The sequence below is a fragment of the Aquila chrysaetos genome, chromosome 15 (assembly GCF_900496995.4).
Source record: "Aquila chrysaetos chrysaetos chromosome 15, bAquChr1.4, whole genome shotgun sequence".
NCBI lineage: Eukaryota > Metazoa > Chordata > Aves > Accipitriformes > Accipitridae > Aquila > Aquila chrysaetos.
Window position 1 is genome coordinate 29,925,448 of NC_044018.1, and position 12,146 is coordinate 29,937,593.

The 12,146-nt window shown below is 45.0% G+C and overlaps 1 protein-coding gene across 2 annotated transcripts in view; it reads left to right on the forward strand.

Moving 5' to 3' along the window:
• Window positions 1-12,146, forward strand: part of LOC115351160 (cyclic AMP-dependent transcription factor ATF-7) — a 70,408-nt gene that overhangs the window by 19,823 nt on the left and 38,439 nt on the right. For both annotated transcript variants that reach the window (XM_030037621.1, XM_030037624.2), the window contains one exon: window positions 1,214-1,282. In XM_030037621.1, the coding sequence (XP_029893481.1) occupies window positions 1,235-1,282 (48 nt within the window). In that variant the 5' untranslated portion in view covers window positions 1,214-1,234. Of the gene's footprint in view, window positions 1-1,213; window positions 1,283-12,146 lie in introns of those variants that run through there.

A 12,146-nucleotide genomic window follows, 5' to 3' on the forward strand; every position in this document is an offset into this window, starting at 1 on the left:
AATAACAACTCTCCCCACCCTCTCACTGCTGCTCAGTATGTGTGTGTGTGCGTGCGTGTATTAATGGTTAGAAATGCGAAAAGCTAACTAAAAGAGCCTGTGTCTTCGTGAATGCATTTTGGCTGCATTCTGGTTTCATTTCTGCTCTTGGCTTTAGCAGGCTGACATGAGTCTCTGAAGCCAAGTGCTGAACTTGGAGTAAGAGATGCTGGAAGCAACATGAACAGCCAGAACATGTTCGCACAGTAAACCCCCTGAAGAGATAGCATTTGCTTTATTATAGCTTTTTAAAATCCTGCTATAAAAATATCAGTGGGTGGAGGGAACCATTATTTCTTGAATTTGAGGTGGTGGGGGTTACTTTATTTACTCTTATTTTTTATTAATAAGAATAGCTTCACTTGTAGCATAATAGGACTGAGTGTTTTGTTATCCTTGGCTATAATCTGTGATAAACTACCCCTGCCATCAGCCTTGTAGTTTACCCACTAGGGAGCCAGATTATTGCCTTGTAAAACGGAGCACCACTCCTATAATCCCTTAATTAATTAAATGACAAATTTTAGTTCTCTCCCATTGAAAATATAACTTGTACATAGAGAGGACTTGGATTTATTTGATCGCTTTTTGCTTGCACTTTTTTTTTTTTCCTGTAGATTGTCACTGTCTTTGCTTATGTGTCTGTGCTTTCTACTGTAAATACTAAGGGAAGGTGAAGCAGGCTATGCCCTTCCTCGACACCCTCCATCTGGTGGGTTTTTCGTAGATCTTTGCTGCACGGGCCAGTCCTTTGCAAGAGATGAGTGTTGTCCCCATCTTGCAGGTGGTGACACTGAGATGCAGAAAGTCCCTTCACCCTCTGGAGAATTGGTGGTGGGCCTTGGTGGGAGCACAGGTGTGGAAAACTCCTGTTCCTTTCTTACCCATTGGCCCACACTGTCTCACTTTGTCACAGTTACCAGTGAGCTCTTCTAGCTGCGATGCAGCGCTTTCTCTTCATACGTGAAAAATTGACTGGGCCCTCCAAAGTCTTATTTAAACTTGGGTTGGATTAATTTCTCTTCCCTGATTGTGTCTGGGGCACAAAGAGATCCTCCTTCCCTGTGAGCGTGGCATTGATTAATTACAGCCCTGCAAAGGGCAGCTTCTGCTCTTGATATTTTTAATTTTTTTAGCTTATTTAACAATTTCCTCTTCTCTCCTCTCTCCTCAGCTTAGCTCAGCTGCATGAAATATGGGAGACGACAGGCCGTTTGTGTGCAATGCCCCTGGCTGTGGACAGGTACGTTTACAGTATACTTTATTGTGAATGTGTCGTTGTGAATCAAAGTGGCTGTTTTATCACTGAGGCAAAGAGTTTAAAGCCGGTGTTTTACGTGATCACTGGAGGTAATCAGATCAGAGGATTTGCAGTGTGTAAATCCAGGTTATGAGCAAGTGCAGGCACTCCAAAGTAATGAAATCTGCCTTGCTTTGTGGCGTATTGTTATTCTGCTGGTGTTTTCCATGAGACCCACGCAGCCCAGAGAAAACATGCTGATCTCTTGTTAATGTTTTCTGATAACATTGCTCATCTTCTTTCAAGGCTATTTAACCAAAGGACAGATACTCGTTCTCTGTTGGGATGAGTTAGCTGCTGTAGCATATTCTGTAAAGCAGCTGAGAATGTGACAGTTGATGGTTTGTGTTACGTGAACCCCAAACTGCTGTAGTCTATTTTGGGCTTGCAAAAAAAAAAAAAAAAAAAAAAAAAAAAAAACCAAACAAAAAACCCCAAAAAAACCATTGTGAATTTTTCCTCCACGGACAGCATGCTAGAGTTGTCTATGGCCTTGCAAAACTTTTGCTCGCTTTCCTAGGGCAAACGATTATTGCTTTGAATGAGTCACATCCCCTTTTCAGTCATATAACCTTTATCATAGGCTCACCTGCCTGGGAAGGCACCTTTCCGTTGCATTTTGCTTGGTTCTGCAATAAAGATAGTGCTTTCCCAAAGCCAAGCTTAGGGTTTCTCTGGCACTCCGTGGCACAGTGTCTTGGTGACTCACACACTGTATTAATGGGAGGAACAGGGGAATTGTGCAATTACTGCTGGGGCTATTTGAATGGGAGCTATTAGAAACTGGGGCTTCTGTGGAAGTACAGCCCTGCGCAGAGTCCAGAGAGAACTGGGTTTGTCTGTTCTGAAGTGTTTGAACCTCAAAATGCTAAGATGCATTTTCTAGGGGAAGGAATGGGATAGAATTGTGGCTTTTAATTAGATATTTAGTGAAGTGCACACACTTTGTTTTCCTGGCTGCAACCGTTGGATGTTGGGTTGCCAAACTATTATGGCTGTGACGCGTTTGGGAGCTCTAACCGATCCCAGGGTACTCCCCCTCTCCCATCTCCCCCCCCTAATTCTTCAGTGTATTTAATATCTTAATGCCACTTGTGGGTCTCTCAATTGCAATTAAAGATAATTCTGCATCCCCAGGGCATGTCCTCTGAGACTGCATGTGAATTCTGTGACGCATTTATTTTTATAGCACAGAAATGGGTCAAAAATCTCATCTGGTAACTCTTGGGGACTGGGGCTCTTTAAAAACACACAGTTAGGACTTCTCAGCTTTTTGGTCATTCTAGCACTAGTCTCATCTGAAGCATTTTCTATCCACTTGCAGGTGATCTTCCTTTTTTTTTTTTTTTTTTGTAGGCTGCTTTTTATCTTGAACTTCTTTGCCTGTGAAATTGTGCAAGTCATTTATAAAATGTATTAGCTGTATTTGAGCACTTAATGATGTGAGGACTTCAATCATACAACCTTAAAATCGGATTCAAACAAGCAATTAAGGCAAACAACAATGTATTTAAATTTAATCTCCCACAATCTCCCACAAATGACATATAAAGGTGGTTGCTTCCTCCTTTCGCTGTTCCAGACTGCTGCTTATGGGTAATTCTGACAATTCTTCATGTTAATATTGAAATGTTAGAATCCGGGTAATTCATACCGGTATGATTCATTGTGATCTAACCTGACCTCGTGCACAGTTTCCTAGAACGTCCTTCAATACCTGTTCAAACCAGAGCATGTATTAAATAATGATGATCCAAGCTTGATTTAAAATATTTCCAGTGATGGAAAATTCACCACAGCCCTTGGTTAAGTTGTTCTAATAGTTAATTGCTCTCGCTGGTGAGGAAAAATTATGCCTTATTTCCAGTCTAAACCTGTTCAGCTGCAGCTTCCAGGCTGTGGATCTTGTTAATTTTTGTTTGTTAGACAGAAGATCCTTCCTATCAAATTTCTGATGTCTGTAGGTGTTTGTTGACTGATCAAGTCATCCCTTAACAGTCCTTCAGACTAACTAAATACATGGAGCTCCGAGTCTCTCCCTGTAAGTCGTAATGTCTTACGTGCATTTTTTGTCCTGTATTCTGTACATCAGCTTCACGTTGAAGGTTTTTAAGAGCCTTTACAAACCCTGCTCACCGCTAATGCACAGCAGTACTGCTGTGGAAGCACAGTGGTTCCTGAGAGCTGTACAGACTGCTGTGGAACGATCATCAGCTAAAATGAATGTTCGATGAGCTGTGCTTTCTGGGGCAAGTGGAGTAAAATTGGATCATTGCAATGAGCTGGACAGGATAACACAATTGGTAGCTTTGAATATCAAAAATAAATCCGAATTTGAAGTTGGGGGGCTGGTGGTGGCCAGCAGCTGTCCGCAGGGCTCGACCTCTGAAGCATGTGCTGCATTGTTTCCCCAGCAGCTTGTGCTGCCTTTTGGCACTAAACCCTGACCCTTGACAAGCCACTGTGGATCATCCCATCAGAAATGGCTTCTTCATGTGAACTCATGTTAAAGTGAAGTCTTAATAAGGGTCAGAGGGGACTGCAACTATCTCGGTTCATTCCCTCATTCCCAAAGATCGAGACCCTTGTCTTCAAACACAGGGAACAAAAAGGGGCAGTCAGCTCTGTGTGATCTGCTTCAGAAACATCCTGACCTTCCCGCAGGTGCTGAGGGCCTATGGTTCCCATCAGAGTCTGTACGATCCAGAGTTTTGAGCTTTCTGTAAGGTAATCTGATTTTTTTCACCCAGGCACACAAATGCACACCCAAGCGGTGCTGTGTTACTGCTTATAGCACGGGAGGCTTTTTCCCAGCTCAAAAACAAGCCAAACTGTGGCCAGCACTGGAGAGGGAGACTTGCTTGCAGGATTCAGCCTTTTTTCCTGATTCTCCAAGACCTTTGGGTGCATTTTGCTTAGGAAAAAAGCAATTTGAATGGGAGGGTGTTGGTGACTGTTGAGCCTCTTGGGTTATCAGGGTCAACATTTTGGGGAGAACGCCTGGCACGCTGGGTCCTTTCACCACCATGGCTCCAGCACCTCTGTTCCTTTCTCATTTCTAAACCTTTGATCCCGTGCCCAATCCATTGGCGTGTTTTTATCCTTGCAGACTCCTGCTCTTTTGGGTATTCCCCTGTTTGAGGAGTGCACTTTGTTTTTGGTGGGCTGCTCCCGCTGCACAGGAACAGGCTGCTTTGGTCCTGAGCAAGATGGGATGGGCTTCTGGATTTCACTATCAGTTGGGGCAGTGGGCATGGGGACAAATCGCCTGGTCCTTTTCCGCTCGCTAAAATTAGTGATCTGCCTCTTGCAAATGCTGCATTGAGACATGCAGTAGCATGGGAGGTCACGGGAGAAGGAGAAGGTAGAGCAGAGCCAAACTAATTTGAACAGGAGACTGGAGACAATTACTGTGAAGCTAGTGGTGATTTCCCCCATTTAGTTTAAAGGGGAAAAAAAAAAGTGATTTTGCTTCCTGGTATAATTTCTTTGAACCATTAGCTGCCTCTTTCCCTCTGTAGCTGGTACCAGCCCCGTCTTTTATGCTGTATGCCCCGTTTTCCTCCTTTTCCTTCACTGTTTCTATGTAGAAAAAGGCTGTAAAGCTAACTTTTCAGGGAAGTGAGGAGGGAGAAGAGGGAATGGCCACCGAAAATAGATAAGCAGATCTTGCTGTACCCCCCATATCATCACAGCTAGTGGGCTTTCAGTGGGTATGTAAACATGTTTTGGTTGCTAGGTCTTTAATGGTTGTTATTTTTGGATTCTGTACGCGATCACTTCCCAACAGTGAGTCTGCTGTGACACAGCTGACTTCTAAATGTGCCACATATATACTGCTTTTAAAAAAGATTCTTCTCAAGGTCATTTATCTGGTTTCTTCTCTAAGAGGACAGGTGACGCATTTTTCCCTGGCCCCCTCTGCACAGAGGGACAAGAGCTATTCTCCAGCAGGGACGTGGCCCTCCCATGCCACTGTCTGAAGGCAAGGAGGGAGGTAGAGGCAGGCCCCTGCCTCCGAAATGTCTGCAGAAGACATAGAACAATGCCTCAAGTAAGGCTTTCATTGAATCTGTTAAGTGAAACTAATCTGGGGGTGGTGTGCACTGCTAATCATTATTAAAATCTTCTAATCCCATTTAAAACATACTGAGTGATGAAAGGCAGCCTTAGTGCAACCAAGTGTTAGCTGTAAACTTTAGCATTGCCATTAAAGTTGAAAGGTATTAACTAAGTCTATATAATGAGACAGCTCTGACTCATTAACACAGGGTAATTAAAACTTCGGCCATCCTGTCTAAGGCATCTAGAGCAAAGGTCTGGAAGGAAGGCGGGGGCTTCAGATGCTCTGGTGCTGCTTCATTACCATGAGCTAGTGGTGGCAGAGGGAAGTTGCTCAAAGTCTGGCTGTATATCCTCCCTTATAAAACTGTTAGACCCTTCTCAGGGTGCCTGATGGGTGATTTGGGCAGGCAAGCTGGCAGTGTGAAATGTAGGGTGGTGGATAGACGTGCCTCTCCAACAGTTGTGCTGCTTCTGCTCTTCTCCTGAAGGCTTCAGGAGCGCAGGTTGCTTAAGGCTTTATGAAGTGTCATAATGGAGGAACATCTTTATTAATAAAACTGTTTGGTCCACTCCTGTTGCCCAAACTAATGGAGGAGCCATAATATTGAATGTATTCTACTGGGACCAGGACTTTCCCTAGCCCCTGCCTCCCCACTCCACACCATTTCACTTTTTATAAGTGACACAAATCATCACTCAGGCCCTAATTCCAGCACTACAGTTATACAGGCCATTTCCTCAAACAATCGTTTGCTTTTTTAAACCCACCCTTAATTTAACAATTTATTCCCCTTAAACCCATGCCACTGAGGTGATGCTCGTGCAGTGTCCGAGAAACGTGAAGCCCAGAACTTTCACGAGGCCAGAAAATGATTTTTCTTCTTTGTGGTTTATTGTATCCTCTTATCTTGTCATATAATAGAAATAATGTTTATGGCATTGAGGCCTCAGCATCACTTGGCATTTAACCAACCTCAAAAGCAGTTTATTGCTTTGTATACTCTGCCGCCATGACCATTATCCCTTAAATCTCTATTGCTTTGTAATATACGAGGCAACAAATGGCTTCTGCGATTGGTTAAATGTGGAACTGAAGCTAAGGTGTGTTTTGTAGCTTGTATAATCCAAATGAATATAGATTATTCTTTTTATATGAGTCCTGGTGTAGAGAGGAAAAAATGGCCCTCTTCTCTTTCCAAGAAGCGGTGAGCTCTTCTTGTCACAGTTCAAACTTTCGAGTGGTCCAGGACATGCACAGTCCCTTGGCCTCTTGGAGGTTTGCTGTGGGATTTCCAGCCATGGAGTTACTGCTGTCGGCAGCCTGAGCTGTGATTTATACTGGTGTATCTCCATCCCAGTTTCAGGTAGGGACCAGCTCCACCAGTGCGAGGAAGGAGTCTTGTTCCTGTCTCTGCAGGTCTGTCAGTGGCTGAATGTCCTCAGTGGAAACAGATCGTTCAAGACAAGCTATTGTGATTAAGAGAGGCAGAATAATATAGTGAAGCAAGTAGGCAGGCGTGTAGAGCAGTCCAGAGGTGGGAAGAAGAAAGTGCCCATGCCCATTTACTTTACAACAAAGCATCTTTCTTTTGCGGTAATTTCCAAGGTTTGCTTTGTTACCGTCCTTCTCTCCTTCCAGTTATGGCGTAAAGCAAAAGGTAAGAAAATATTCCCTGTCTCGAAGCTGTCAGGAGCCTCCTTTACTTATCTGAGAAAATCCAAAGGGATGTCTCAGCCCTGCTGGAGCTTGCTGCCAGCCCTTGCCAGGACCACGCATGCGCAGGACATGAATGTGTTCGGTTTGAATATGAGCATGTACAGAAAGAAATACTTGTGTGTTGATTTAACAGCCTCCTTAGAGTCTGCCTCTTGAGACTTTGTTCCTGAAGCTTATGAAGGGAAGCCAGACAAACTGCCTAAGAAATTCAGAGAGTTAAAATTGAATCTTTGAGAAACTTCAGCCCAATTGGCTACCTGCTGTTAGAGCAAACAGGAATTTAAATGGTTATTAAGCAGAGTTATGACACCCTGTCCTCCAGTAGAAATTGTTACTGTCCTGGCACGAAAACTGAGTGGGACTGGACTTGGACACAGGCATAGGGTGTTTTTCGTAAAGAATTCAGACTCCTAACACCCACTGATTTAATGAGGTAGGAGCCGTTATGTCTTTGGAAATCGGAGGCTTATTAATCAGGAGAATGGCTTCTGTGGAGCAGGGTGGATAATGCTAATCGCCAAAGCTGGATAGGTCTGGTGAGGGTGGCAAGCCAAGAGCAGGACTTGCAACTGCCCCTTCCAGGGTTACGTGGCACAATCGACATCAGGTCTCAGCTCCAGGGGCCCCCAGGTGACCTGGACACCACGATGTCGTGGGGCTGGATGCCGTGTGTCACCAGGGGACCCAAGCAAAGGGCTGGATCACACGGGAAGCAGATCCCGTCCGCCTGCGAGCCCTTGCAGGTGGCCCCGGGCAGCACAAGACTTCCCCTGCTTGCCCAAAAGGGTTGGGGTCGAGCTGCAGCTGATGCCCCCTGCTGCCAATCAAATATTAAAATGAAAAATTGTGGATGTTAATGATGGATCGAGAATAAAATCTTCCGAGCTTTCTGTTATGCTTGGGCACAGATACCCCTTGTCTGTAGTTAGCATGCAAAGTCACGTATATGTTGTGTCCCTACTGCACCCAAGTGATTTGAAGAGCTGAGCCATAAACTAGAGTTTCTTTTCTGTTTTTTAAATTGAAGGAAACGTCTGAAGCTCTGTGGAGAGGAATTCCTAGCTGTATACGCCTGCTTGCTTCACATCTGCAGCTTTTTATTTGAAGCTGCCACAGCTGAAATAAAATTCAACAGAGAAACATCTTGGTTAAAGGTCTTCTATTATTTTACAGGAATGCAGGTTTCCAGAGTTAATTATTTATTTCAAATTAAGGCCTTTACAGCTGCAGTACCTGTACATCAAGCACAAAATGGCAGATGCTACACAAATCTCCAAGCGTTTACAGTATGTAATGGGTCTGTGTAAAAGTAGTGGTTGGTTATAGTAACTCTTGCGGTAGTTAGCATCAAAAGAAGTGAATTAATTTGAATTGTAACTCATGTATTGTCAGCAGAGTAAAATGATATCTCCCACCTCTTGCTGAAGGTATTTTTGGAGGTGGGGAGGGGAAAGCTAATTTTGAATAATAATAAGCTTGAGAAGGCATCTGAAACCAGTAAACGTTTATTTTTTACACTCCTATAACTTAAAAACGGCCAAACCAATTTAAACCAAATTGGATAATAAAAAATATTGCTCCTAGGCTGAGCCCCTGTATGCCAAGTTCCAGCCTAGAATGAATTTTTATGACCAAATTATAAACCCCCTAGAAATGAAGGTTTAAAATGGAAATGTTGACAGACCTTTAACTACAAAAGCACTATAATAGAACTTCTTTTTTTATAAAATGGCTGTTTTAAAATATAATTAAGACTTAAATATTATTTAATAGCAGCATTTCCTGTAAGTTAAAATCTTTATCATTCCTATGGCTGGGATTCATTGCCAGTTCTGAGAATGCCAGCTCTGCTTTGCATTTGAAGCACGTGTGCAGTGCTGAACCGACACAGACACTTGTCTGTCAAATGGAAATGGGTCTGGACAGCTTTCCAAATTCCCCTTTTCTAAATAAGAGCCTGAATGCCAAAGGACTCGCTGGACCTCTGCACAAATCCTGCGGCTCTGGGAAGAAACTGCCGCGTAAGCCTCTGCCAAAGACTCAACTTTTAATAATGTGAAATGCCGGTGGTTCATTCTTTGCAGGAAAACATGTTTGCATCCCCTCTGGCTGATTAGGTATTAATTAGGAGTTGTGCTTTTAGCGTGATGGCTGCTTTGGTGTTCTCAGCACATGCTGACAGCCTTTCAGGGCACTTTGGAAAGCCGGGGACTGAGCAGCCGGTCTGGTCGTGATGAATCTGGAAGCCCCTCGTGCTGCAGAGCGACGGCTCGGAGAGCCGTCCTTGCAGGAAAAAGAAAAGGCTTTTCTTTTGCAAGGGCTTTGCGCAGTCTTCTCCCCCCTCCCGGAGGGGTGCGCTTGCTGTCGCAGCTCCAGGCTGCAGTCATCCCCAATGCCCTTTTTATTAGCACTGGTGCCGGGCGATGGCCTCGTGCCACGGGGCAGGATGGTGCTGTGCAGCTGTCGCACCCCACCCAGCGTGTGGGGCTTGGTTTTCATTCCTGCCCCCTTTCTTGGACTTGCTAATTCCTCTATTTTGCTGCCTTTCTTTCCCCCCGCTTCCCCATGTGAATGCTGCCGTTTAAAAATAACCCCTGGATGGTTGCTGCAGTGCCACAGATGCAGGGATTGTTGCAACACCTGGTTCCTGTACTGGCATATGGCCGGCTTGAAAGTGGAACTAGCAGTGGGAGAGTAACAGTTACTGCATGGTGTCCTTGCTGTTTTCCTGCTGGTTTTCTTGCTCTCTGCTGTCCTTTTGCAGGTGAATAAGCTTCCCGGCTTTAATCCTGCTGCCAAATACCTTCTCAGGACAGCCTTTGTTATTGGGGATGCTGATAGCAGGATGCAGAGACCCGTGAGATCTTCACCTTAATCTGCTGGGGTGATGTGTTTTGTATAGGGGTTTTGTTAAAAAGTCTTCATCGGAAGAAGCCAACTGGTACAAGGCAACTTAATCTGGAAACTGGATATGTTTCTAGGCGAAACTGCATGATGTTACAAGCACGCTTGTGTGCGCACACACTGTTGCTCATCCTCCCTTTCCTTCCTCGTGGGAGCCACAGGAGTTGCTCTGCCTTCTGCAGCCACGTGTGAAGGGCTGGGTGTGTAGAGCAGCTTTTCCCTCCTATGCAGGGACAGCCACAAGCTGGGACATCCACCCCTAAGGCCATTCTGGGAGGAGGCTGTCTTAAAGGGCAGGCATTGCAGCAGAATTTATCTGGAAACTGTTATTGCATGTATTTTCAGCTCTCACAGTGTCCTCCTCCTGTGTGTACTGTGCATGCAGTGCTAGAATATGACTGGCAAAAGGTCGCTGGGAGCCGCAGTGGACATGCTTGATAAGGCTCAGCTGCATATTTCACTAGAAACCTCCCGGATTTGGTTGATGAAATATATCTGTGGGGTTTTTTTGTGTGAAGTAATTGCTTACTAGCACAAATCAGTTTAACGTGTATGTAGAGGAGATAAGTACCTTCAACTCATGTTAGTTCCTTTCTAGTTCGGATTTTCTCAGAAACATGTGGGCTGTGACTTTGACTTCTTGCTCTGGAGATGCAGTGAGGTTGGCAATAGCTTCTACATTTCTGTTCCGGTGAATGCTTGTTCTAGAACAAGCCTTCATTAGGATTTCTTAGCCATATTGGCTGCTGCAGCAATTAAAATGAAGAAATAGCACCTCTGGATTTGAAGAAATAGCTGCATGGTTTTCCCCTCTATCGTCTTAGAGATGCTGTGCCGAGGCTGCAGAATACCTAATAACGCCTTAAAATATGCAGAAGCCAGCTTTAATGCAGGTTCTGTCAAAGAAAACGCTATCGGAGGATGAGCCGTGCTGCAAAGCATTGGCTCGCCGTCCGCTGCCGCCGTATCAGGCACGCTCTCCAATCGCTTCATTAGCATACTTGTTCATTTTGGCGTAAAAATGGAGTATATGAGGCGGCACACAACTAGTAAACCTATTTCATGTGGCAATAGAATAGCCAGTAATGGATCTAATTGCCCTTTTGGAGCACCTCTTCTCCCAAAGGATTCTTCAACTGGTCACAAATCACATCAGAAATGCACCTACCGCTGCGCTGCGACGCTGGGGAAGGTGCGTTTCTGGTCTCCCGTGCAAAGGGAGCCCCTCCTGCCAGTGAGATGGGGGGCTGAGAGCTTGGAGGCAGCAGCACGGTTTTCTTCAGAGGCGCTTAAAACTTCGTTTAACCTTCCTCGTTTCAGAGGAAGGGCGCCGAGTAGCGCTGCAGGGCATCAAGCCTTATTTCCAGGGAAAGCTGGACTGTTAAGCCATCTGCTTTTCGATGGGTGACTTGCAGACTCAGCAACTATAAATATATATGTACAGAGAGAGAGCGTGCATGTCAGGATATGTTCCTATATAAGCAGTCATATATGTATACCTACATACATATTTATATGAACGTATCCTGGCTACCAGTCCCCCTTTATTGGGGCTGTTTGATGCCATGTACTTGAGGGCAGCAGGAAGGAAAGACAGCAGCAGCCGTTACTCTGGCCATCGACGTAGGAGAGCATCCCCTGCTTGAAAATTGGCCTCTGCACAGCGCCAGGGGATGCAGGTTTTGCAGAATATCCAGTGATGTGTGCGCTTTACTCAGGGGCTTGCTATTTTAAAGAGGGTAGGGCTGTTCTCGCCTCCCCTCTCGCAGAGCATGCAAGAGCCCCCATGCCCATCTCACACCTGCAGCACCAGTCGCTTGTGCTGCTCGCAGGACAGCGAAGCCCATCGAAGCCCATCGCATCGGGTCTGGAGTTTCTCGGACACTGCCAGGTTTCTTATGATTTAAATTTCTGTTTTGTTTTGTGTTTTGTTTTGGTTTTTTACTGACCCATACCCTCGTTATTCCCAGATTATGGGATGGTTTCCACATTCTGCAGCGGAGGGGGAACGAGCATGGAGCGTTTCCCCTTTCTTGGCAACATGATCAGGGCTGCAAAAATATCCACAAAGGAACATGGCCGTGTACTTGCAGGGAATGGTTACTTCTCTTTTTGATTTAA